This window comes from Cydia pomonella, chromosome 20, assembly GCF_033807575.1.
Source record: "Cydia pomonella isolate Wapato2018A chromosome 20, ilCydPomo1, whole genome shotgun sequence".
NCBI lineage: Eukaryota > Metazoa > Arthropoda > Insecta > Lepidoptera > Tortricidae > Cydia > Cydia pomonella.
The window spans coordinates 7,355,956-7,382,136 of NC_084722.1; the positions used below are offsets into that span (position 1 = coordinate 7,355,956).

The 26,181-nt window shown below is 36.0% G+C and overlaps 4 protein-coding genes across 6 annotated transcripts; 2 read left to right on the top strand and 2 right to left on the bottom strand.

Annotated features, from left to right (window-relative positions):
* Positions 1 to 743: 743 nt before the first annotated feature.
* On the bottom strand, positions 744 to 7,799 carry LOC133528879 (myosin regulatory light chain sqh). Of its 3 annotated transcripts, none has more exons than XM_061866367.1 (4): positions 7,642 to 7,799; positions 4,026 to 4,224; positions 3,524 to 3,662; positions 744 to 2,649 (listed from the first exon to the last, which is right to left on the bottom strand). In XM_061866367.1, exons 2-4 carry the CDS (start codon positions 4,213 to 4,215, stop codon positions 2,454 to 2,456), a joined length of 525 nt encoding a protein of 174 aa, XP_061722351.1. In that variant the 5' UTR covers positions 4,216 to 4,224; positions 7,642 to 7,799; the 3' UTR covers positions 744 to 2,453. The 3 variants fall into 3 exon arrangements, with proteins under 3 accessions (XP_061722351.1, XP_061722353.1, XP_061722352.1); XM_061866369.1 differs by lacking the exon at positions 7,642 to 7,799 and adding an exon at positions 7,436 to 7,532; XM_061866368.1 differs by lacking the exon at positions 7,642 to 7,799 and adding an exon at positions 7,318 to 7,459.
* A 96-nt stretch (positions 7,800 to 7,895) lies between these two features.
* On the top strand, positions 7,896 to 14,728 carry LOC133528875 (dnaJ homolog subfamily C member 30, mitochondrial-like). Its single transcript, XM_061866363.1, has 5 exons — positions 7,896 to 8,072; positions 8,167 to 8,343; positions 8,565 to 8,652; positions 12,463 to 12,616; positions 13,986 to 14,728. The coding sequence occupies exons 2-5, from the start codon at positions 8,167 to 8,169 to the stop codon at positions 14,233 to 14,235; spliced, it is 669 nt and encodes a 222-aa protein (XP_061722347.1). The 5' UTR covers positions 7,896 to 8,072; the 3' UTR covers positions 14,236 to 14,728.
* Positions 14,729 to 15,189: 461 nt separating this feature from the next.
* Positions 15,190 to 17,821, bottom strand: LOC133528876 (vacuolar protein sorting-associated protein 37B). Its single transcript, XM_061866364.1, has 3 exons — positions 17,488 to 17,821; positions 16,391 to 16,562; positions 15,190 to 15,652 (listed from the first exon to the last, which is right to left on the bottom strand). Exons 1-3 carry the CDS (start codon positions 17,605 to 17,607, stop codon positions 15,291 to 15,293), a joined length of 654 nt encoding a protein of 217 aa, XP_061722348.1. The 5' UTR covers positions 17,608 to 17,821; the 3' UTR covers positions 15,190 to 15,290.
* A 69-nt stretch (positions 17,822 to 17,890) lies between these two features.
* On the top strand, positions 17,891 to 24,876 carry LOC133528873 (N-acetylglucosaminyl-phosphatidylinositol de-N-acetylase). The gene is made up of 4 exons (XM_061866360.1): positions 17,891 to 18,517; positions 18,722 to 19,012; positions 19,286 to 19,379; positions 20,091 to 24,876. Exons 1-4 carry the CDS (start codon positions 18,202 to 18,204, stop codon positions 20,263 to 20,265), a joined length of 876 nt encoding a protein of 291 aa, XP_061722344.1. The 5' UTR covers positions 17,891 to 18,201; the 3' UTR covers positions 20,266 to 24,876.
* Positions 24,877 to 26,181: the final 1,305 nt, after the last annotated feature.

Here is a 26,181-nt window from a genome sequence, read left to right on the forward strand (position 1 = left end):
GATGAGGGTAGATATTCCTTATAACGTATATTCTACGATAGGTAAAGTGTAGGTGATAAAAAAATGCAAAGCAAGCTCTTTTACTAATACAACTGCTTCCCTATTAGGTGTACAAGGCACATGATATGATGAAAACAGTTGACGTCCTTCCAGAACAAAATTAGGTCTGTGCGTCAATAAAATAGCCCTCATTAAGGAGACGATGACGCTAATCAATTACGGCGAACCGATTTTGATACCGGTAAACAAAAGCAAAAAAATTGGTTTAAATTTAGAAATTCTGTTAGAGTATACTTGCTAATTCTGGAATTTACTTGATAGATATCTTGATAGTAATTTGGAACACGAGAGACAATTTCTTGAGATAAACTTGATTTATTTTAACTAGGTGAATAATCTGTGAATGAATAGGTACTTATTAACTAATTACGAAACATTTTTACATACTAACAGGCAAAATTAAGGATGATACATGTGCAAATTTACTTGTAGAAATTCGAAGGTGGATTTATACCTCTAAATTCGAACGCCTCGAAATGTGATGATTCGTAATGTATTTTCCACTGCATAAATAATCTTTTGCGGTCTGAGTCTACGAGCTAGTCTAATCTAACACTACAAAACTTGGCTGAGACATGTTTTCGTAGGGATTTGAAGTTTAAGGTATCAATTTTACGCAAGCTTTTACCTTTTAACTGCGGTAAATAAGTTTAATTAATTGCGTTTTGTAATGAAACAAAATAATAAAGAAAGAATTTATTATGTTAAAGATCAAATAAATACATACATGATTACATAATAATATATCTAGATACACGCTGGTTAGATTAACGCTATATTTTCGCGAAATAATTCATAATTTAAAACAAAAGTCGTCTTAACTTAAAATATACTTCATTTTTCAACCAATTTCAATTCTAGGAATGATTTAATACTTTGAACTAATCGTATTCTACAGAAGCCGTGACGCTTTAAACTACTCTAAAATCGTATAATTGGACATCATTTAAATCCGGACAAAACTTATATTAGTGGTCCAAAAACGGAATTATAATTTCAGACAAATGCATAACTTATAAAATGCAATGAATATCATAAGTACTATATTTTAGCACCGCAGTACCTTTAGAGATTTTATAATCCATATAAACATCAACTTAAAACTTACAATCTAAAACGGTTACTTGTCTTATAACAATTTTTAGTTTGGCAATATATAAAAATCTAAAAAATATACTCATTAGGTATAAAGGTTGGGTTGACAAGTAAATTCAACCGCGCTTAAAAATATCGTAAGCTAAAATAGCTAAATCATCGTGCCAAAATGGCACTGACATAAATATGTTGTTGAAGCTCATTAACCAACTTTATTATACATTGATGGCAATAATCTTTTGGCAGAGATAATCATTTCAGTTAAAACAATTTACATGTCAACAGAAATCATTACTTCTGAGATAGAATACGATGGAAACAATGAATGACAGAAATAAACGTTTCTTCGAGAGAGAAATTATTGTCTTCATTATTTACCATTATTATTAAAAGGCCAAGATAAGTTAATAAATATCCCACAAAGTATCAGGAGCACTGCCATATAAACCCACGGTTTTTGTACAGTAAATAAAAGTTATCCTTAGAATGTTATTGAATTCTGCTTAAGGTAAACCGTATTACTTGTGAACCCAACCTTGGTCATACTTTATAAAGCTAAAATAGTACATTACGATACAAGTGCGAAAAATAGGAAATTCGAAACGAGTGGCGATAAATTAAAACACGACCGAAGGGAGTGTTTTAAATCGACACGAGTTGCGAATTACCTATTCGCACATGTATCGTACAACGTTTTACAGTACATATGGCCCTTTAAATGTTCGACACAGTAACGTAATATGCTACTTCTCGCACTAGTGCTATAAAGTAGCCCCATATGTACTGTAAAATATTATTTTACAAGTCTAATACCCACACAGAAAATGCATTTTGTTAAATACGTATGTGCCCTCATGGCGCCGTTTCATTGGTCGATAGGGCCCGTGTGCGGGGTGCGGGAGATGTCCATAAAGCATGCCATAGGGCCCGCATTCGGCGAACTGTTTTCATTGATTGACAGGGCCCGTATGCGGGAGGTGCGGGAGGTTTCCAAAACACATACCATTATGGGTTTCACTAGTCGTTATACAAGCTTAACGCCTGCGGGAGTTACCCGCATGCTGTATCGATCGACCTATTGACTTATGAGTTTCACTAGTCGATATACCGCCTGCGGGGAGACCGAGTTATCGACCAATGAAACTGAGCCATAAAGATGTTAAAAATGTGTTTTTAGATGTTGCATTTTTTTCCCTTTAGTATCCTTGGTCATCCTAGCACTAACCGATTATCTAAACCAGATATAGCACTTGTAAAAATGTATCTCAGCTTTATAAAATCGCCGCCGTCTCCCCGACTTACTGCTCGTCCTTATCCTTAGCGCCATGCTTGAGGATACGCGTGAACTCAACGTAGTCGAAGAGCCCGTCGCGGATGGGCGCCTCGCGCAGCATCTCGTCGACGTCGTCGTCGGTGAAGCGGTCGCCCATCGTGGTCAGCAGCTCGCGAAGGCGCTCCTCGTTTATTACCCCGTTGTTCTCTTCGTCGAAGCAGCTGGGGGATTGGTTTGGTTAGAATTTGGTCACAGCTTTCGTCAAAATTTAATGATCAGTTACGCGTGAAATGGCAATAGATTTACTTTTGCATTTAGAATATTTGTATACTCTGAAAATGATATTCAAATGATGAACTACATAAAAAAATTATAACTGAGGCTTAGCTTTGGTAGCATACCGTGGCTCTAGAATCCATGGAGTCGCAAAATTTTATTTTTTCAAAGTCAAAGTAAATATTACATGAATGTAAAAATTACGTAAATGCTATGCGTAATGGTATGGGGTGTATTGGAACATATATATCTTTTTTATCTTTTACCATCGTAAATAATGTGTTTAAATAAGTATGTTTTGTTAGATCGTTTTTTCTCCGATCAATATTTAATAAGATATTGGGGTTCTTCAGTATATCTCGGTAAATATTGATCGGTGAATAGAAGTGAACATAACATAACACTTATCTAAACACATTCTTTACGATGGTAAAAGGGAAAATATTCTTTTCATCAAAAATTTTCTGTCTCAAAACCGGTCCCATACCTCAACCGTTTATTTAGTTTACCAACAGTAATTTAATTTTTACATATAAATATAAATGTAATATTTACCGTGACTTTGAACAAAAATGTTTTGCGACTCCATAAATTCTAGAACCACAGTATGCTACATGTAAATAACAGCAGATACAAAGGCAGTTGTGCAAATGTCCTATAATATTTATTTATTTATTTATTATAATCGCACTAAACTTGTAGTTACGATTTCTAGCTACGTTTTCTGAATCACCGGTTTTTTATTGACTTGTGACATATTTACAAAGCATTTGTCTATCCTGTCTCCTTAAATTCTTTAAGATAAAAAAAGCAACTCACCCAAAAGCGTTCTTAATGACGTCCTCAGGATCCGTGCCCTGCAGACGTTCACCGAACAGCGTCAGGAACATGGTGAAGTTGATGGGGCCCGGAGCCTCATTCATCATGCCTTCCAAGTAGTCTTCCGTTGGGTTCTTACCTGCACAAAAATAACTTAGTTTTACTTAGTTTTCTATAGCATTGGAAAGAACTTATTTTTGCACTGTAATAATGAAATATTCTAAATATCCCCAAAAAGAGCTATATTGTGTGGTGACCATTTTAATCCCAAAAATTCCTCATTATTTCATTATACTAGTAAATCTGGTGCCAGGAACAAAATACAACAGAATGTTAGGGAAGGAATGCAATTTCCTTTGACGACCGGTCTGGCCTAGTGGGTAGTGACCCTGCCTATGAAGCCGATGGCCCTGGCAGGTTCGAATTAAGAGCATTTATTTGTGTGATGAGCACGGATATTTGTTCCTGACCCAGAAGGCAATATACTTTAAATGAATCTTACCAAGAGAAGCGAGCATATCATGCAGATCATCCTTGTCAACAAATCCGTCTCGGTTCTGGTCAATCATGTTGAAGGCCTCCTTGAACTCTGCGATCTGCGCCTGGTCGAACATGGCGAAGACATTGGAGGTGGCGCGCTGGGCACGCTTCTTGTTTGTGCCACGGCGGCCGGCGGTCTTGCGGGACGACATTCTGATAATCTGGTATATAAAAAAATTATGCTTGAAACTAAACAATTCAGTGTAATTAGCCATGAATTAACGCATTCACTGCCAGCGCGAGCTACACGCTACGCTTGTAGCCAATAGCGCGTTTTTTCTGCTTTGTAGCAAAACATTTTTACTCGCTTAAGACAAATCAAATGTAAATATTTTTACAGTACATATGGTGTACTTTACCGCACAGTGCGAAAATTAGTATATTACGTTACTGCGTCGAACATTTAAAGGGCCATATGTACCGTAAAACGTTGTACTCGCAACTCGTGTCGATTTATCACCACTCATTGCGAGTTTCCTATTTTCTGCACTTGTATCGTAAATAACTATTACAGTACATATGCGGAATTTACCACATTACGTAACTATGTCGAAAATTTAATGGGCCATATGTACTGTAATGTAATGTAATGTAATGTAATATTCTTTATTTGCTTAAAATATGGTACAATGAGATGGCAAGGGTAACGTATATCAGTACAAAAACATATTTTGCTAGTTTAGCATGCAAATGTACACTTAACTTAATAACTATCTAACTTATACTTAATATTACGTATCTAACATGCAAAACAGGTCATCTGTAGTATAAAACATCTTTGTTTTCAGCCAACGATAAAGTTGTGCTTTAAATGAATTAAGAGGGAGATCCTTAACATTATCTGGAAGAGCATTAAATATTCGTATACACATATAATAACTACTTTTCATGAAAAGGGCACTACTGGGAACAAAATCAATTACAAGTCGGTTCGGGTTTCTTGTGTTTCTATAATATACATCTTTAGCTTGTTTGAAAAGATACGGGCATTTTTTTACAAAAACAGCTGCTTCAAAAATATACATACATGGTAATGTCAAAATTTCATACTTTGCAAATAGTGGTCTACATGATTCCCGTTGTGGTACCCCACACATTGCCCTTAAGCACTTTTTTTGTGCTATAAAAGCCCTAACCACGTCACTGGAATTTCCCCATAAAAGGAGTCCATATCTTAACTGAGACGCAACATATCCGTGATACGCCAGTGTTCCAACCAGATATGTTGCGAAGTCGATTCAGAACATATGCAAATTTCAACAGCTTGTCACACACTGTGTCTATATGGTTTTTCCAACTACAATTCATGTCTAAAGTGATTCCTAAGAATTTTACAGTATCAACTTCCTTAATTTGTGTGTTATTGTGTCGGACATCTAACAACTTTCCGTTGTTTCTCACACTACGGAATTGGATAAATTGAGTTTTACTAAGATTTATAGATAAATTATTGAATTCAAGCCATTCGATTATGGATTGTATAGTATTATTAATGTCATTATTGTATTGCATTTCATCATTACATGTTACTAGAATTGATATGTCGTCAGCAAATAGCGTACATTGATGTGTAGTTATATCTGGTAGGTCATTTATATATAGCAGGAAAAGGAGTGGTCCTAGTACACTACCCTGCGGCACTCCTTGGCTAATTTCCATGTACGAAGACCTATGATGAACTATGGTTGAGTTTACAGAGCTTCTTATCTCAACACATTGCTGTCGGTTACTTAAATATGACTTGAGCCATTGTAGAGCCGGCCCTCTCATCCCAAGATTATGAAGCTTTTTAATTAGTAGGTCATGTGATACGAAATCAAATGCCATAGACATGTCGAAGAATACTACAACTGCCGGTTTCTTATCGTCAATATTTCGAATAACACTGTTAACTAGGTTAAAGGTCGCAAGTGTCGTACTTTTGTTTTTTTGGAATCCGTTTTGTTCTCTTTTTAAAACCTGATATTTCTCTAGAAATAACATGATTCTTTTATGCATGGCTTTTTCGAATATCTTAGATATGACCGGTATAAGCGTTATCGGCCGATAGTTACTCATTGAGGATTTGTCTCCTTTTTTAAATAGTGGTGTGACTATGTAAAATGTTGTATGATTATTATTAGTATTAAGAGGGCCTGGCCCTCTGTCGCTGCAGCATTTTCCATTCCAGCCTATTCTGGGCCTTCGTTTTTACTTTTTGATATGAGTGGCTACAGCACCATTTTTTAATCTGTGTCATATATGATATTAGACCGCCTGTTGTTTACCTCTTCTTTATGTGTTGTATTATTTGTACTGTTTCTGTATTGAGGTGTGCAATAAAGTATATTTGTATTGTATTGTATTCTGGGTCTTCCTCTTCCTCTTGATACATGTGCGAATAGATTATTTAAAACACTCCTTTCAGTTGTGTTCTAATTTATATTATTAATTTATCCCCACTTGTTACAAAAATTTCCTATTTTTCGCACTTGTATCGTAATCTATACAAGACACAGATTAGACTAATTGAGGTTGCAATACAAATGAATTACTTAATTTAACTGCTCATTACACAATGCAGTCAACACCAAAAATAAAGAAGCAAATAAGTCTCCAGAAATATAATCTGTAAAAATCCCGACACATTTAAAGAACAAGGGGCTCTGAAATTATGGACATACTGCCCAGATGACACACAAAACTTTAAACGAACATTTATAACAACACAAAATAAATAGATACATCTAAGAGAGTATTTTGTTATATTAGTAACACATTTTATTATAAGTGTAGTTGTAAACAATAAGACTGCATGACTATTGTAGAGGTTAGGAGTACCTGAGCGAATCAACTTTGTGTTGTTATCCTATCCCATTGTACAAGGAACAGTACTGGCATAGTTTGTTTGAAGAGATGTTGTACTATTTACTAACATGCTCATTGGATGGCCTGTTATAGACAAAGCTACTATAAGAATACATGCTTGATATGTATAAAAAAAAAATCATAAAATCAGGATTTCACGGTGGTTGTCCACTAAAAAGCTGATCCACCCACCTAATGCATGCAGGTTGTAAGCAGTGCTTGTTTGCTGATGTTTTCTGAAGACAGTTTGGCATTGATACCCCCCTCCCCCACCCAGATGTTGCAAAAGAACAAACTAAATGGCAATAATTATTTTAATGATGTTGGTCCACACTCGGTTTATTACTAAATCTATATGCATGGGAGTATTAGAATAAAATTGATTTAGTACTTCCTTGTATGATTACCTGCAAGATACGTGCGACTCACGACGCGAGAAGATGAGACAATGAGAATACTGGACAAACACCTCACGGTGACGAGTTTATAAATAAAATCTAATGAAGCCCACACCGTGTCACACACCTATCGTCACCTCAAGTAACGACTAACGAGAAAGTGACTCATGTAGAGAATATTGCACAGACTTCGCGTTCACACCAAAAATGTAGGCCACACAGTGTCAAATACGGCTAAAATCAAGGATGACCATAGATGGAGGTGTGTTTCATTAGAGCCCACCTGGTTCTAAAGTGATCTTACAAATGAATATAAATGACTTAAATACTCACATGATATGTTATTTACACTTTAATACGGATAAACAGCCGTTTTTAACGGAAATTAAGCAGGAAAACAAAATTTTGATGAACCAAGCAAAGTGACTAATCACTCAATGTTGCCTGCTTAAAAAAACTGTCACAATGACAAATACAATGACATGAACAATGTGTATTTTATGGTCTCTGTAAAGCTTTCTATACAACATGCGTTACGACCGTCCGTGTCAAAGCGGGCTATTAGATTTATCGCATATCCGACCGTGTTCCGTCAGTGTCGTTCAGAAACGAAATATGTATTTTACATGGAAAAGTCCACTTTTACGTAATAAAAAACGATAGTTGTCAAAATTGGACGGATAATCGGCTGCAAGAATAAAAAAATATGATTTCTTATCTAAAATAAAAACAAACTTCTCATAGTCCCCAGGAATTTCTAAATTGTAACTAGTGTTATTTTTGATATTGTTATGCTTATCAAACATTTGCTAGTATTAATGTTCTAATATTATGTTTAGATTATCATGTTTTTTACAGATGCTTAGCCAAAATAAAACAAGATTAGTCAAAAACGTCGTAAGAACGTTGCACACCTCGTCCGTGGCTTATGCTAACCATTATGAGGTCCTAGGAGTCACACCAAGGTCTACACAGAATGATATTAAGTCAGCATATTACAAATTGTCAAAATTATATCACCCAGACAGATCAAGCGTAAGTTCGTGAAGGCCATAATCTTCACATTTTAATTTTAGTCAAATGAGTGTTCCTTTAATATTAACTATTAATGTATGAAATTTAAAGCCTGAGGCAAGTGTTAATGAGGTGTTAGGCATCAAACTGGTAGTCTGATTTCAGTCAAAAAACAAAAAAGTATACTTACTCATTGTTTTGGGCTAATCCATTTTTTAATAAATTTATTGTCATGATTCCAGGATGATGCATCGGCTAAGAAGTTCCGAGCAATCTCAGAGGCATATGAAGTATTAGGAAATGTAAAATTAAAGAAAATGTATGACAAGGGTATGTATCAGAAATACCAAGTTCCATATATTACAGTGTTACATATACTAATTAATAACCTATATTATTACAATCACATCACACTCATTAAATTTATTAATACACCATGTTTTTTTATTTCTGTTACTTTCAAGGGTTAAATTAAGTAACTTTCTCGAAGACACCGGTATTCTAATTAACTCCATTTCGGAAAATTATTTCCATTAATTTATTTTTATCTTATAAAGCCCTTACAAGTCTAAGTGTGGCCAGTGCCTTAGGGCCTGTTTACATATTTATTGGTGTTTAGTAAGAGTGTATACATTTGCTACTAAAAGTAAGTACTATCTAGGACAATTGATGTTCGAAATGACATTGATATCTCACAGTTTTCAATTGTTTCCTTGAATTAAATGTAATGCCCGTGTTACAACAACACTATATGCAACATTTAATTACATTTTATAAAATAAAATAAACAAATTATTTAAAAAAAAAATATTTTTTTAATTAACCATGACGGAATTCAATAAAAACATGGTGTATATGCTGATTCTACAAATACGAAGATTGCTCATAGAGATTAAAACAATTGTTGAACTGTCTTAAATACAATATTTTCAGTACTTAATAAGTATGCACAGCCAGCCAAGAAAGTGGTTTACCACTTTTTGACTCTATTACTTGACAAATAGAGTCGAAATGAAAAATATGAAATGTGTAAAATTGATATACTTACTATATGTTTAAGATTCTTTTTGTTGTGGTGTAACCCACCAAACTTTTTAAGTATCACTTGCTAACTAGTCACTTTCTGCTGAGATGCACCGCAATGCTTATGTTACTGTCTCTTCTCTCTATTCTCAGCATATTCCATCCACTGCAGAACATATGCCTCTTTCATGGATTTCCATATTGTTCTGTATGCGGTGGTTCTATGCCAGGTCGGCCCTGCCGTTTTTCTAATATCGTCTGACCATCACCGTGGCTTCCTAGTCGAGGTCTCCAGAACAGTACTCACTGGCTCCATTGGTCATCATCCCTGTGATGATATGGCCGGTTCATTGCCACTTCAGCTGTGCAATTCTTTTGGCAATGTCGGTAACTTTCATGCGTTGGCGAATGTCCTCATTCCGAATTCTGTCTCGCAGGGATCGTCTCAGATTTGTTCGAGATCTTCAGGTGTCACTGTGTATGTGTCATACATTGTTAAATAGTATCACATAACCATATGATCCAGAAAACTAGCTAAGGTTACAGGGTCGCAATTATATACATATACAATAACTTTTTTTCACTTAAATTTTTTGCATTTGGCTCCATTCCTGCTCCTTGCAGCTGTTTCCTCATCAATGAGTGAGGGTTGTGGCCAATTCTAGGGAACAGCTTCTCTTTGACAACCTGTGGCCACCACATAATTAATATACTGTTACTTAATATCTCCTAATCAAAAAATTAAGAACGAAATAGATTTTATTATGTGCAACATACCCAAAAATATAAAGAACATAGAAGTCTTGAACAAGTTCTCATTTCCATCCGACCACAGATTAGTGAGATGTACCTTCACAATGAATTGTCCTAAATTAAATAGAAAAAACTTTACTTCTGTACCCAAAGCACCTGAAACAGACAAACAAAAATCTACATTCATAGAAACATTAAGAGAAATTTTAACTAAAGAGTTAGACCTTACAAAATGTGACAAGAACAGCCAAACTTTCTATAATAAATTGGAATACGCTATGGTAAGGAGTCTTAAGATTGCAAAATCTATTCAGGACAGCCAAAAGACAAGAGGAATTTTACAGGAATCAACTATAGACTTAATAAACAGAAGAACAGAACTAATAGCGACCAAAACCAAAACAAGCAATATGAAACAGGAACTAAAACACCTATTTAAAATAACTAACAAGGCAATTAAACAGGACTATAACAATCACAGAAAAACTGTCATAGAGAAAAACTTAAATAAATTCAGAAGCTGTAAAAGAGCATATAAAGAATTAAGTACACACAAAGACTGGATTGATAAACTAAAAAATGGCCAAAAGGAAACCAAGACAAGAAAAGAGATTATAGATCATGCCACATCCTTTTATGAAGAGCTTTACAAGAAGCCAGATAATAATGACGAGAATGAATCCACAAAAGACCTCAACCTGGATCCAATTGAGCCAATAAAGGAGAAGGAAATCCTCAGACATATAAAGAACTTAAAATCTGAGAAATGTCCGGGTCCCGACAACATAAGTAATGAAGCCATAAAAATTGGAGCCCAGACTCTCATTCCTTACTTAGAAAAACTGTTTAACATGGTCCTTGAAACTGGAACAGCCCCTAAACAGTGGTGCTCCTCGGAAATCATACTTCTTTACAAAAAAGGCGACCCTGCAGACATCGGGAACTACAGGCCAATAAGTCTACTGTCCAGCGTCTACAAACTGTTTACTTCCGTAATACTAACCCGATTAACACCAAATATTGACAACAACCAACCAATCGAAAAAGCAGGCTTCCGCTCCGGTTTTTCCACTATAGATCACATCCACTCTCTGGAACAGATACTTGAAAAATGTAAAGAGTTCAACCACCCGTTATATATTGGTTTTGTGGACTATACAAAGGCATTTGATAGTATAACTCACAGCTCCATTTGGAAAGCACTTCTATCAAACAGAATAAACAAGATCTATATAAACATTATTATGAACATCTACTCACAAAGTACAAGCCGAGTAAAACTAGAAAGCAAAGGGAATGAGATAATCATTGGACGGGGCGTCAGACAAGGTGATCCTCTGTCTCCAAAACTGTTCATAGCTGTACTGCAAGGAGTATTTGAGAAAATCAACTGGACTAACAGGGGAATCAGAATTAAAAACTGTCACCTAAGTCACCTCAGATTTGCAGATGATATTGCTATCTTCGCCGAATCAGCTACTGAGCTAGAACAAATGCTACAGACCTTGGATACTCAAAGCAAATTAGTAGGACTACAAATGAACGCCAAAAAAACCAAAGTAATGACAAATTATAGTAAAAGAAAGCAGATACACGTATCAGGTAACCCCATAGAATATGTCAATGAGTATATATATCTGGGAAAACGAGTATCCTTTAACGCAGACAGCAACGAGGAGGAAATAGACAGAAGGGTCAACTGCAGTTGGAAAAAATTCTGGGCACTAAAAGAAATTTTGAAAGGGGATTACCACTTAAAACTAAAGAAAACTGTAATGGATATATGCATTTTGCCCAGCCTAACTTATGGAAGCCAAACATGGACTTTCACCAACAAAATAAAACATAAAATTGCAGTTTGTCAGCGCTCGATGGAAAGAAGTCTATTACATTTAAGAAAAATACACAAAGTAAGAAACGAAGATATAAGAAAGAGAACCAAACTCACAGATTCTCTTCAGCATGCACTGAGACTCAAATGGAAATGGGCAGGTCATATTGCTAGACTTAACGATAAAAGATGGACACTTAAAACAACAACATGGTCAGGGCCTATAGCACAAGGAAAAAGAAAATCAGGCAAGCCACGAAGGCGTTGGGCAGAAGACATTTATAAGGTCGCAGGTGCAAGCTGGATGGAGTCAGCCAAAGACCGTGAAAAATGGCATAAGTTGGAGGAGGCTTTTACCCAAACGGGGTCCATATAAATCTATCATTCATGTTTTTAAAACATAATATATATAACTGTTCAAAATATGGAATAAATAAAGCTTTAATAATAATAATAATACTTAAGTCGTGACGAAACCCCTCTTCGTCTCAATAATTATTTTTAAAAAAACTTAATTCATCCTTCTATCCCAGGTCTATTGACACGAGAGAGTCCCCACAGTCACACAGACTACCGCCCCGAGCCCGAACCAACAGACCCTACCCTCAAGTTCTACAAGTCCCGAGCTTCGAGGCATATCACTCCTACCATGGATGGAAAAGTACCCATTTACGACTTTGATGCTTGGTATGTGCCTTACTTTCGAATTTAATGTTGGGCCCCTTTAGTCTGACATCTCCATTGAACTATAACGCAATCCCAGCTAGCGCGAGCTACGTTTGTAGCCGATAACACGGGAAATCCCATATGTAGCGAAAAGCGCCTACGAACAGAGAACACCTAGGTCACTGGCAGTGAATGTGTTAAGACATGAAGACCTTGAAGTATCAGTATCTTTCAGTGCTAAGCACCCCATTTTCAATACAAAATGAACGCACCAGCAGGTTCTTCTGAGTGAAAGTCTTACGGTGAAGCTTTAAACTTGTTAGAATCTTCATATTCTTAATTGGAGGCATCAGTTCTTTCTCAAGCTTGCTGAAAATTATTGTAATTTTTTTTTACGTGTATTTCTTTATCTTATACCTTTAAAGGAGCAATTCTTGTATATTTATATTTCGGGGAACTCGGAAACGGCTCTAACGATTTCGATGAAATTTTCTATATGGAGGTTTTAGGGGGCGAAAAATCGATCTAGCTAGGTCTTATCTCAGGGAAAACGCGCATTTCTGAGTTTTTATATGTTTTCGGAGCAAAGCTCGGTTTCCCAGATATTATAATATGTAATTATAGCTTCTGCCCGCACTTCATCTGCATGGGATAATAGGCGGGTCCACACAGAGCGAACGAGCACGTACGTGCGAGGTAATTTCCTCACGCACAGACCGGCCAGTGTAGACGTGCCTCGGCCGAGACGGCGCGTGCGTTTTCCTCGCCCGAGAGCGCCACCTCGGCCGAGGCACGTATACACTGGCCGTATTGTGCGTTAGGAAATTGCCTCGCGCGTGTGTTCGCTCTGTGTGGACCCGGCTAATGATTATCCAGTGTCCCCACAAGAAAAAAAAAATGCACATAAATAGCTACCATCTTTTCTAAGTCACAAGGTTGAAATTGAAATAGCATGGCAAATTCGATAATGAGGCTTGGACATAGAAACTATTGAAAGCAACTCAGGTAAGTCTATGATAAGTCGTCGGCGTTGTACAGCTTTCAATGGCAAAATGCCTTTTTTAATGAGTTCAGCTATTGCAATTTCAACCTTGCTAGTTAGAGAAGAATGGTAGCAATTTGTGTGCATTTTTTGTTACTTGCTGTTATTTGTTATTAGCGGTAGCCTTCAACATTAGGGAATAATGTCTTTGTTCACATGATAATGTCTAAGTGCTAAACGGTCAGTTTAAACATTTTCAACTATGCTCTCTAGTTACTTTTTCATGACCTTTGTACAAATTTGTCTGTAACTGCACTAAAAGTAAAACTTGTCCAGAATAGGTGTTCACATTTTTTTAGCTCCAATGTTGAGATGAGATTATTAAGCACCCAAATGATTTGATTTCAGGTCAAAAAACCATTATGCAGATGTTTTCAAAAAAACACAATATGATAAAGACATTTTGAGGAAGAAACGGGAGAAGCAAATGGATGCAGTGCATTCTGACCGTCAAGAGGCGACTATTTATATTCTGTTTGCTCTCACAGGGCTCTTCTTCGCACTCGTGTTCCGCGGAAAGTCAGAATATGACGTGGACAAGACGCGCAAAATAGAAACTATACAAAGTGCCACTGCGGACAAAACTGAGTCTTCATAGTAATGTTATTTTATATGGATACGGGTATAAAGTAATATGGAATAAATCATTTTTCACTTCTAGTACTCTTGTAGGTTGTGTAGAAAAGTGTAGGTAGCATAAAACAAGACCCTAGGCAGTAGCGCCTACTGCCACAATCAGTGACAACCGCCTGCACCACTGCTCGCCTCTCAACACAAGCTCTTCATGTACTAACATGTAACACTTCTATTTTTTACCCTCGCAATCAAGTGTAATTTATTTCATATTACTGTATTGTTGTCAAACAATTATTAGTCCAAATTTTAGCAATAATTATGTCATAGTTTTTGATTGTTAATTTTTATTTCAATTTAAATGATAAAAGGGCTTTGTATATATTGTACATATCTACAGTAACTTTAAATAACATGTGATACGTCATACCACGATGCGTGTAAAGGTTGGCCCGTTGCCTAAATCATGTGAGGAGATAGTTGTAAATTACTAGAAAATAAAATATTTATTTACAGTTGATGATTACTTTTATTGAAAACTTTCTCTATAAAAAAAAGTAGAGCTATAATTTTAACTAAATATAACCTTTCATAATATTTTTTATTACACACAATAGACTTGTAAAGCCTGACCAGTCATATATGATCACGCGTCATATTGCGGAATTTCATTGGAACTAAATTTTTCATACTAAACTGAACTGTCACCCTATACATGAGACTAAAGGCGCTCTTGACAATGATCATATATTTCTGGTCAGACTTTATGGTTTTATTGACAGACAAAATTAAAGCTTTAGGCATCTAAACTTAATGACATTACCTAATTTTACTTTTGCTATCATTTATGCATAAGGTACTTTGTAAAACTACGTTATCTCATAGTATCTAAAAGTTCTATTTCTTGAATAAATCACATATTCACTATGTAAGCACCAACATGTAGTGTACTTAAAAACAGAGTTTAAAACCTTTTACCTTTATAAGTTATAAACTTTACAGCTATTTATTACGGTAAAGAACTGCCTCTATAGCTAAGGACGATATTTCAAATAGTATTTAGTTCAAATGCTTCAGAAATCAGAAATGATTCCCATACATGCCGGGCATAGGCATGTTGAGAGGACCCATAGGATATGGCACACTGGGAACACTCTGGCCGGGTCCATAATTAGGATATGGTAAGTATGGCTTTGAGAATCCATTACCACAGGAATTCCTGCTTCCTGTTCTGATCAGTTCACTCATTTTCTCTGCTTTAAATTTTCTGAGATGCATTTGCTTGCGGACTGGTTCAAAGGCCTCTAAGAACTGCTCTCCATCATATTTTTTTCCTGATAGATAGTCCTGTGCGATTTCCTCAGATTTTTCTTCAGATTCAGCAGCACTAGTCTGGAGCAGTGCTTGTGTTGTGTCAAGTGAGATTCCAGCTGATTTTGATTCTGAAAAAAAAAAAGTATTTGTGAACCTAGCCATTTAGTTTTACATATTAAATATTACAAACAAAATTGTATCACAACTATGTACATATCACAATATTTCACGGTTGAAATCGCAATTTACTTGTTCTTGTACACATATTACTGTTTAACCATGACTTCGTGAGGCAACTTCTCAGTATTATCAAAGACATTGATTGTGTAAGATGTGCAAAATCTAAGACAAATTTCTGCCTCAGATTAGACAACTAATGTACATGGTGTTTTCTATACATTATGTGATAACTCTGGTTGTCAAAATATGATTGTCAAAATTTCCATACACTGCGGGAAGAAGTTGATAACTCAAGCTCTAAAATTAAAGAAATTTGAGCCTTACAATTACTTTTTAAAGTTCAAATTTCTTCAATTTTATATTTCAAGTTATCAACTTCTTCACGCCGAGTACGAGTACCCATATAATATGGTATGTCAGCCGTAAAAGTGTAGACTTTCTCAATGAATTCATTCATAATTTCTCCATGCAATTTCCCAGCTCACTGTAAAGTACTGCATTGTCCCATCTGGTTTGGTTTGGCTGTCAAACTGATTTTCAAATTATTTGCAGTTTGACCCACAAATACATTGAATGCTCATAAAAGACATGGTTAGAGAGCATTAAAAATTATCATCTAGCCTATGTAATTTGTTAAATGCAAATTCAGTTTTATTGAAAACAAAAATTTATGTGTAAAAACATACTGTACTCTTCTAGCAGTTCCTGTATACGGCTACAGAGTGCCTCTCCCTCCTCAGAGCGCTCCTGCACCGCTGCCTTAAGCTCCTGCAACTGCGGCTCCATTTTCAGGTTGAACTCCGCTAGGGACCTATTGCTAGCTATTATCATCTCTTTCTCAGTTTCCCAGTCTTTTACCTGAAATAATTTTATTAAAATGTTAATGACAGGATATTAATGCTATTTAGATATCTCCTTCCATTTTGATTTTAATTCAATATGATATTGGTGGTCCCAGATGGTGCAAGTGTCAAGTAAATGTCATAATTTCATAGAATTTTTATGTTTACAATAAACCGTGCCGTCTGGGCTATCAAAATTGCTGCCATCTTATCTTGGTATGACTCTATCATTGTGTCCAATTTTGAGGAAAGAAAACCATAACCCTTGGAGTAGCGGTCCACACAGCGAGCATACGCATGAGGCAAGAAAATTCCTCTCGCAGAAAATGGCCAGTGTAGACGTGCCTCGGCCGAGGCGGCGTGTTCGGGTGGGTGGACCCGCCTATTAATCGAAATAATATTCCAACAACAAAGCATATGCCAGTTGAAAAGTTATGTATAGTTTTAAGGTGCATAAAAAAGTCACATGTACGGGCTGCAATTGGAGGTCAATTTTAACCCACAACTTTTTCATCAACTAAATTTATAACACAACACAGGTTTCTCAGAATTCATCTCTTTATATGCCATATGCCAGTTGAAGAGTTAAGTATAGTTTTAAGGTGCATAAACAAGTCACATGTACGGGCTGCAATTGGGGGTCAGTTTTAACCCGCAGCTTTTTCATCAAACTAAATTTGTAACACAACACAGGTTTCTCAGAATTCATCTCTTTAAATTACCAATTGACAATAATAATATTGTCTATTTCCTTTAGAGGTGTTTTTTTATTGTAAGAATAAACAATGTTTTCAAATCAGCGTAAATTATAATGGCTGACCTCAATTATCAGTTGTGAAAGAGACTATTACTAACGACCTGCTAGAAACAAACACTGACTCATCAAGGAAGTAATTGTTATCACAATTTGTATATGTAGTTTAGTAAACTGCGTCACTTACCTGTTTCACATCTTTAAGCACTGAATCAAATTTAGAGTCGTCGTTTAATATTTCTTTCAATTCATCGGAATTGAGATGAGAGAGCAAACCCATCGCCGAAGTGTAATCTGGTTGGATCATTCTTGCTTGTTTTTGGTAGCTGATCAAAAAGTAAATGCAGCCTTAATTAACACTGTTATTGAATTTACGGAAACCTTGTGACTTTGATGCAATACACATAACTAAAAAAGATAACTATATGGAGTTTAACAATAAATCAGAACTGGATAGATGAAAACTATCGCGATTCTCCCTTTGTCACTTGACAGTTATTGATGGAAGGAAGAGCTATGGTAGCTACTGTCAAAATTTGTTGTCAAATTTGTGCCTGTATGTTGGCTATTGTTTAAAAAAATGTGTGTAGGGGCCTATATTAAGCCTGTTTACATACATGCCGAAACGTGATTTGGTCCCGAACAAGTCCCGAACCGCTAACGTTCGTCTGTGTTGTATGGAAGTAGTGTTGCCACAATGGTATCTACTTCACTGTGCCTGTCAAACTGACGTGTAAATATGGGAAAGTCGCGAAACCAATGTAATTTATCATTAATAATACAAAAATGTGTCGAAAAGGATCATAATAAATGATCAAATTAGAGCTATCCCAATGATACTCAGTTATTTGTAGCATACTATATTTATTTGGAAGGTAGTTTTCCTACATTCTAGTCAGAAATGTTCCTGTTGGGCTCAAGTTTGGGATTTGATAGTTTAGACAATTTTTACGTGCAATTTTTAGCTGAGACTGTATTGTATCTTAGAAGTTTCGCATTGTATATAAGTTTGTGGGTTTTGGGGTATTTGTTGGTGTGTTGTGTGGTGTATCGGCGGTACGCACGACGGCTACCGACGAGGTCTCGGGGGGCGCTGCGAACGAAACGAGTGTTGATCGTGGTAGCACACCCAGATGACGAGTGCATGTTCTTCGGCCCTACTATATTTAGATTGTGCGAGCAGGATGCAGATGTGTATTTACTCTGTCTCTCTAATGGTAAATATTTCTAACAATACACAATTACACATGACTGTTTAACTATGTTAATACCTATCATAGTATATTTCTAAATACAAAACAAAATGTTACCTTAAATTTTGACTCAAAAGTTAACATTTAATATTGACAAATATGTCATAACCTTGCTAACTGTTTATAGACATGTAACATTTAGTATAACTATTTTAATCTTTCTTACAGGCAACAATGAGGGCAAGGGAAAAATACGTAGCAAAGAGCTATGGCTTGCATGTTCTGAGCTTGGAGTACCTGACAGGAACATATGCCTCGTCACAGATACACGACTCCCGGACAACCCAAAAGCGCACTGGCCAGTGGCTGTCATTGCCAAGCTGATACAGCATCAATTGGAGTCTCTGGACATAGACACACTAGTGTCATTTGATAGGGGTGGGGTTTCCTCACACCCGAACCATTCAGCAGTATTTTATGCTATAGCTTATATGTTTGTTGAGAAACTTTTGCCTGCAAGTAGGTTCTTTATATATTATTTACTGTTAACATAACTGTAGTCTAAGTTCTTTAGTTTGCTTCCAACATATTTCACACCTTAGTCACAATTCATTTTACTCTTTCTGGTTTGTTCCATTTTCTGTGATGGTTGTATATTCTTAGCATATTAATATGGCTACACCTCCACTTATAATAATATGCTAAGCATCTTAAGTTTTCTGTTTGTGACTTTGTGGTACAATATTTTATGATATCAATGAATGTTTATAAATTAAGTCTTTCTTATTTCAGGGTGCACAGTTTACACATTAGACACTGTAAATATATTAAGAAAATACTGGGGCTTCTTAGATCTTCCACTCAGCTTTGTTTTGTCTTCCAAAAGGTAAGGGAATGCAAGCCTTTCTCATTTGTACCCAGTATAATACCCACAACATTAAATCCTATACATAATCCTACATATATCTGTTTAGGTTCCTACCTAAAAAGCTGTTAAGCACATTGTTGGCTAAAGTCGCAAACCTCGTAACTCCTCTGGAGTAGTTACGAGGTTTGCAACTTTAGGTATTATTGATCAAAGTAGCAATTAGCCGGGTCCACACAGAGCAAGCATACGCGCGAGGCAATTTCCTCACGCACAAACCGGCCAGGGTAGGCGTGCCTCGGCCAAGGCGGCGCGCGCGTTTTCCTCGCCTGAGCGATGACATAGTATATCCCAAAGACTTTACTCTATAAGTCAAAAACAACATTATTATATGTCAATGTGGGTATACATTTCTTATTAATGATTACAATTCGCGTACCTACAAAATGCGAACAATCATAGCCCATTAACTTCCTCCATGTTTCCGCGTACGACGCGACGCACCCTTCCTTAAGGGCCACCCCACACTAGCGCCTTTTGAACGTCGGCATCTAGTCAGCGCTATGGAAAATAGCGTCGCTTTGTAGTTGGGCGATGGCAATGCGTCGAGCAGCAGCCATAGAGTTGAATACAAGCCTACGCTCTTTGACTCTAAGTGTAAGTAAAAATACCACTTTCTTAGGCAGAAGTTCCTAAAATAATGTGACTGAATTACATATAATTCTGTTTCAGATACTTCCTCCGCTGGACGGAGTCCCGACGCGTAGTCCGCGCCATGAAGCAGCACCGATCACAGATGGTGTGGTTTCGGCATTTGTATGTTATGTTCTCTCGTTACATGGTCATCAATACGCTGCGCCGCATCAACTTGGCAGATATAGAGCTCGAGTTGGAAGTTGATGATTGAAGCAACTTGTTAATCACTTGGTACAATAGATATTGCAGTTAGTACCCATGATACTAACCACTCCTAACATAAATCACGTGAGCGACAGAAGCCTTAGATGCTTATATTATTGTCTTTAGTTTGTGTGTGACAGTTGGTTTTTAAACAATAGATTTTTGATATTTCTTGGTTAAAAAAATGATTACGAAATTAGATATTTTCTAATTTTCACCAATTTCTTAGCTATGGTAATATCTAGGTATAGAGGCCTGATCACACTGGATGAATGCACGTAGACGTGCATATGGCGTTGCAATATACAGATCCTTATAACATGGCACACCGCTTGCGTGACGTGTGCGTGCACGGCTCCAACATTTTAGCGCAAACGTGCATATTTACTCACGCGTGCATGTCCACGCACAACGCAGCCGGTGTGCTCTGGCTTTAACCCTTAACCTTTACAACACACCAAAGAGAATTTGAAATAGAGGTGGATTGTCAAAGTTAACTTTGTAGCCACAGTAAATTAATGTATTGCCATCTTTCGACGCATGATTAAAACTATTAGAACGCTATTGCCCGAAAAGATGACGCCATACCTTTGTAGTGAGTGAGTGTGGCTACAAAGTTTACTTTAACAATCCACCTCGATTTCAAATTTTCTTTGCAACACACCATGTAGCCCTTAGTTATACTTATCAAAAACATTACTAGATGTCGCTAGCATTTCCGCAGATTACTTCCTCGTAGTTCTAGTCATCTCAGCTTTCGAAAACTATTTATACATTTTGCTATGGAGTTATGGTCATAGTAAATAGAACTAAGATTATAAATAAAATAAAATCTACAGCTTGTACAGTCAGCGACGTCAGCGTCAATATTAGCGGATGGAACAACGCGTCAAAAGTATTTTCCAGCCAATACTTTTCCGAGTCAAGATCAATGTATACAGTTCTCGTTCTAAATTATTAACTATAATAGTTATTTTACATATATGGTAGTTACTTTTGAGGCTGACTGTATTAATTCCTGAAAATGTTGTTCTAAGGATTGTGGTCAATTAAAGAGTCTGCCGCCTGTTGTTTGTTACTAAATAAGTTATCCTTTCTGTTATAAAATATAATTTAAAAATAAAAGTGTGTTATATAAATATAATTTACAAATATTTTATTGCATTGCCGAAGGCAAGGCTCAGGCTGACGCAACTAGGAACAAAATAAGTTTTGTATGGAACTTGTTTCGCAAATCTTTGCCAACGAAGAAAAATAAAACGTCAGTGCTATTTATTCTGTCAAGTTTACATCAAGTCAACTGTCAGCCTAATTGTTTTGTTTGTTATGAAGGCTTCAATGTTTTGTTCGGGTATTTCGTGCAATTTCTTTATTATTTAGTGAAAATATCGAAAATAGTGAACCGTGATCAGAGTAAACAACGAGTTTGTTACAATGCCACCGAGAAAACGGTTTACTAAGTGTGAAATATGTGGCAAGTGAGCCACTCGAGAAAATCACGAAAAAAGGGATTTTATGGCGAAATTTCCCTTGGATAAAGACCGGTACGTATTGCTTTAGATACTTTTGACCTTATTTTGGTGCAGCAGGCTTTAAACACATCGAAAATTTGATATTTTATATTATTTTTAGTTGTGAACTAGGGATGTACTAAAACTATCGATAATTGTATGTTTATTTGTATATCAGTGTAAGTAATAAAATAAAATATGTGAAATTTCCTGAGAACTTGCATGCAATATGACACAAAATTAATTCGTCGAAGATTTTCAGTGGAAAATTATCTATCATCTATGCATTAATGGTCATTATTTAACATATTTGATTTGATTTATAGATGCATATCAGCGCTAAATAATCAGTTGATCATCTCATTAGCAAACACTTGGAATATAAACTGTACATAACCAAGGCTGTATGTTTTCAGATGCAGGCAGTGGGTTAAATTTGTTGGGAACGAAGACTTGATACATCTTCCCATAAAAAAGTTACATTTATTGAAACATGTATCTGCAGCTATTTTCAAAATGATGAAAATAGTGCTTTTGATAAAAAAAAATAAGAAAAAAAATAGTGAAGGATTTTATAATTACAATCTGAGTGTAACGAGGTATTCTAAAATAGAATGCTAGCGTAGTGAGGGATTCAACTGTTAACGCCTATGGGTGGTATTCCACCTATGCAATTTCTTTGTCCAATGTGTATTGCGTCTCACATTTTGATTAATGACAGAGAGAGACGCAATGACATTGGACCAAGAAATTGGATAGGTGGAATACCACCCTAAGGTGGAAATATTTTTGCTACCACGTGATAAATTTACATACTGCTTTTCACATCACCTATGAGGAAATTATTATGGAACAAATAAATAAATAAATTTAATTAATGGTAATTAAATTAAATAATTTAACCTAAGAAGTATGCAAAAAGAGGAAAAAAGTGATCCCTCCTAGTAGGGAAAAAAAGTGCTACTTTGGTGGTGAAGAACAACAAGGTGTTCTAAAAAAAATCGAGTCCACATTAAGCTCGACCACGTATTAGTCCACTCATAGAACTATCCACTATATAACATAAAACTTAAATGTGGACTCGATCCTAACTTGATTTCGAGTACAAAATTTGTAGACAAGAGTCTATATTTCAACCCTCCCCATTTTATCGATATCGATAAGAAACGCAAGCGTGTAGCGTACTACACTATTTAAATTGCTTATGTTGGTACTATGGTTCTTTGACAGTTCTTTGTCGTACATTTTGGTAATGATTTGCGAAACAAAGGGATTCCACTCGCTAGTATGGAAGTCCCGTCTCTTAAAACGTAGTGATTATATGCTCTTTGGCAAGGCTTTCTGAAGATTATCAAACTTTGAATGTACCTATTTGGAAAAATATATAAGTTGGAATTGCCATATTAAAATGTAAAATAGATTTATTATTATTAGGTATGTATATAAATAAATATATTGTACAACGACCGGTTGTTGTTGTTTTGACGACCGGTCTGGCCTAGTGGGTAGTGACCCTGCTTATGAAGCCAATGGTCTCAGGTTCAAATCCTGGTAAGGGCATTTATTCGTGTGATGAGTATGGATATTTGTTCCTGAGTCATGGATGTTTTCTATGTATTTAAGTATTTATATATTATATATCGTTGTCTAAGTACCCTCAACAGAAGCCTTATTGAGCTTATTGTGGGACTTAGTCAATTTTGTGTAATAATGTCCTATAAAATTTATTTATTTATTTAATATAGAAGTAATGTTGGTTAAATGTCTTTAGGTATGTTTATGATTATGATCTTTCAATTTTCAACAAGTGAAATGGTAATTCATCTATTTGTTGTCGTTGTTGCAGAACGGCAGATGAAGTATAGTCGCTCAAACAACTTTGTCAGTAGAAAAAGGCGCGAAATTCAATTTTTCTATGGCAGGATAACTACGCGCCTATTTTTTAAATTTGTCGCTGTTTCTACTGACGGAAATGGCTTGACTGACTTTAACCTATCTTAAGACTTCTATAGACGTTCTAAAAAATGCTATGCGATTTTAGATAATTGCCGGCTAATAGTGTTTACAGACGGGCGTACCGGACCGCGACCTTGGTGCGGCCAAAATATTTATTTTTCGCTCTCACTTACTAAAGCGCCAATTACATCCACTCTTCCCGATTTCGGGCCGGATAATCATTTTCGTTTCACGGAATGTCATCCATCACATCATTAACAATATTTGAAATATGTAAAAAATACTTTATATCTAATTGCCAAAAGTATTCAATGTTTGATATTTTTGCATATGAACCATTTTTTTACATTTCAAATATGTATTGTAAACGATGTGCTGATATTTGGTGAAACGGAAAAATATTATTTCTCGGGTCCGAAATCGGGTCGATAAAGTGTGGATTTAATTGGCACTTAACTGACATAACACATGATCAAACGTGCGCTGGACAAGAAAAGGCCCTGCCAGGGATCGGAACCGGTTTTTTGGAAAAACTTTGAAATATACATATATTTCGGTTTATTTTATACTCCAAATATAGGACTCGGTTGTTTTTAGATAACGACTTCGTATTATTAGATTGCCCAATTAGAAATGAAATAATTAACAAAGAACGAAAAAATACCGTTTTCGTTCCCATACAAAAAATACCGGTTTCCGATCCCTGGGCCCTGCTAAGTGGGAGCAGCGCATAGACATACAATATAACCGAAAATCGTATGCCACTATCGATGACGTTTGTAGAGGCCATTAAAATGAACACCCGAGATTCGAATCAAAATTGAATAACTCCACTTATCGACACGTTTAATTTAAAATGTGAGAGTACATAATATATTTTCGGGGAGCTTTCCTTTTTGATTGGTATAAAATAAAATAAAATCTTGTTCGAATCGAGCATAGTTAGTTTATAAAGTTCATTCTGTTATTACGAAGGCATTTTATCATCACATTTTAACTCGGTGTGAATAATACTTTTATTTTTGAGAACTCTTGAGCTTTCTTTACCCTAAAGAAAATCTGCAACAGCATTTTGTTGATATTTTATATTAATTTTATGTACAATAAAAAGTTTTTGCCTACTGCATTTTAATAATAAAAGACCAATCGCTCATATTCGTTTTATTCAAACGTTTAGTTAACTAGATTAGTACTACCTTTTATTAAGAGGAGGTCCTAACTACAATGGAAACAATCCATAACTGGTTAAATTATTTTTATTTTTGTTGGCCTCAAAATATCCATTTTACAACAAATGTTATAATTAATTACATAATACAATACTTACACTTCAATGCGAGAACTCTTCAAAACTTTTAATAATTAGCTAAACATTTAAAAATTGACAATTTTAGCGCTCTATTTACGTACTGCGGAACCGAGCACCTACTTACAGACAACTAGAAACACTGATGATCCACCCAATTGATTATTTTTCCGTGCTAACTCTAGAAGACAATATTATATTTACGGTCAGGATATGCACCAACACCTGGGCGTTTTCTAAAAAAAAAAATACGGAAAACCTGAGGGCCTCCGCTAGCTGGCGCGGGTGCACGGAGCGGACGAGCGGGTTAACGAAAAATAATATGAGCAACGCTAACTGAACCGGACGCGTGCGGCGGATTTCACCTACAAATAGCACCCGCGTGCGTGCGCACGCGGCGGGCGTCCGCGTCAGCTAGCGTGGGCCCCGATTCTTACAAATCAGGAGGTTCTTGGGCTCATTCTACTTAAAATCGTTCAGCATTCTCTGTTCCAAAATGTCACGTTTTCGTATGCCAATTTTTTTCACTTGTGCGTGACGTAATAGAAACTAAAATTTCCATACAAAATTTTGGGACTTTTTTGCATCAGGATTGAATATATTAGTGAATCTGTGCAGGATCTGTAAAAATCAGCTTTCAACATTTTTTAGAAAACGCCTTTCATACGCTTTCGGAACGAGACGAATGGATTATCGTGGGTCTAGATTGCAACTCGGCCATTCTGACTGCACAACGCGCTCCTGACAGAACTGACATACTGGAACTGCTATACGAGAAGCGAAACTAAACCAAAATTTATTAAACATGCATTATTTCATTTAATTATTACGTCTAGAACATCAAAGGATGAATCGATTATTCGTTTATAAGTAGGCGTTTAAAAAAAATAAAAGGATTGTTTCAAGTGTACTTATTTTATTTGGTAACTGCAACAACTAAGTCATAACAATTTGAAAGAAGCAAAGTAAGGCTTGAATCATAATAAATGGGTCGAATTTTTGGTAAAGCTAGAGGAATAATTGCGAAATACTCGCGAGTAGCCCGTAAGTTGGTCCTAGACAGTATCTATCCTACCAAATATTGTCATGGATTAAAAGGGAAGTAAATTTTGTCTTACACATAAAAATCTTCTCTTAGTGTAAGGCCTGA

What these genes read in the sequence shown, in the direction of transcription:
- LOC133528879 (XM_061866367.1), bottom strand. Translation starts at nt 4,215, where the DNA reads ATGTCGTCCCGCAAGACCGCCGGCCGCCGTGGCACAAACAAGAAGCGT. An exon ending in TGATATGCTCGCTTCTCTTG is followed by an intron (nt 3,663 to 4,025) that starts GTAAGATTCATT and finishes ATTTTTGTGCAG; the next exon opens with GTAAGAACCCAACGGAAGAC. An exon ending in GTCATTAAGAACGCTTTTGG is followed by an intron (nt 2,650 to 3,523) that starts GTGAGTTGCTTT and finishes CCAATCCCCCAG; the next exon opens with CTGCTTCGACGAAGAGAACA.
- LOC133528875 (XM_061866363.1), top strand. Translation starts at nt 8,167, where the DNA reads ATGCTTAGCCAAAATAAAACAAGATTAGTCAAAAACGTCGTAAGAACG. An exon ending in ATCACCCAGACAGATCAAGC is followed by an intron (nt 8,344 to 8,564) that starts GTAAGTTCGTGA and finishes TCATGATTCCAG; the next exon opens with GATGATGCATCGGCTAAGAA. An exon ending in AAAGAAAATGTATGACAAGG is followed by an intron (nt 8,653 to 12,462) that starts GTATGTATCAGA and finishes CTTCTATCCCAG; the next exon opens with GTCTATTGACACGAGAGAGT.
- LOC133528876 (XM_061866364.1), bottom strand. Translation starts at nt 17,607, where the DNA reads ATGATCCAACCAGATTACACTTCGGCGATGGGTTTGCTCTCTCATCTC. An exon ending in TGCTTAAAGATGTGAAACAG is followed by an intron (nt 16,563 to 17,487) that starts GTAAGTGACGCA and finishes AAATTATTTCAG; the next exon opens with GTAAAAGACTGGGAAACTGA. An exon ending in GGAACTGCTAGAAGAGTACA is followed by an intron (nt 15,653 to 16,390) that starts GTATGTTTTTAC and finishes TTTTTTTTTCAG; the next exon opens with AATCAAAATCAGCTGGAATC.
- LOC133528873 (XM_061866360.1), top strand. Translation starts at nt 18,202, where the DNA reads ATGTTCCTGTTGGGCTCAAGTTTGGGATTTGATAGTTTAGACAATTTT. An exon ending in TTTACTCTGTCTCTCTAATG is followed by an intron (nt 18,518 to 18,721) that starts GTAAATATTTCT and finishes TCTTTCTTACAG; the next exon opens with GCAACAATGAGGGCAAGGGA. An exon ending in TGAGAAACTTTTGCCTGCAA is followed by an intron (nt 19,013 to 19,285) that starts GTAGGTTCTTTA and finishes TTCTTATTTCAG; the next exon opens with GGTGCACAGTTTACACATTA.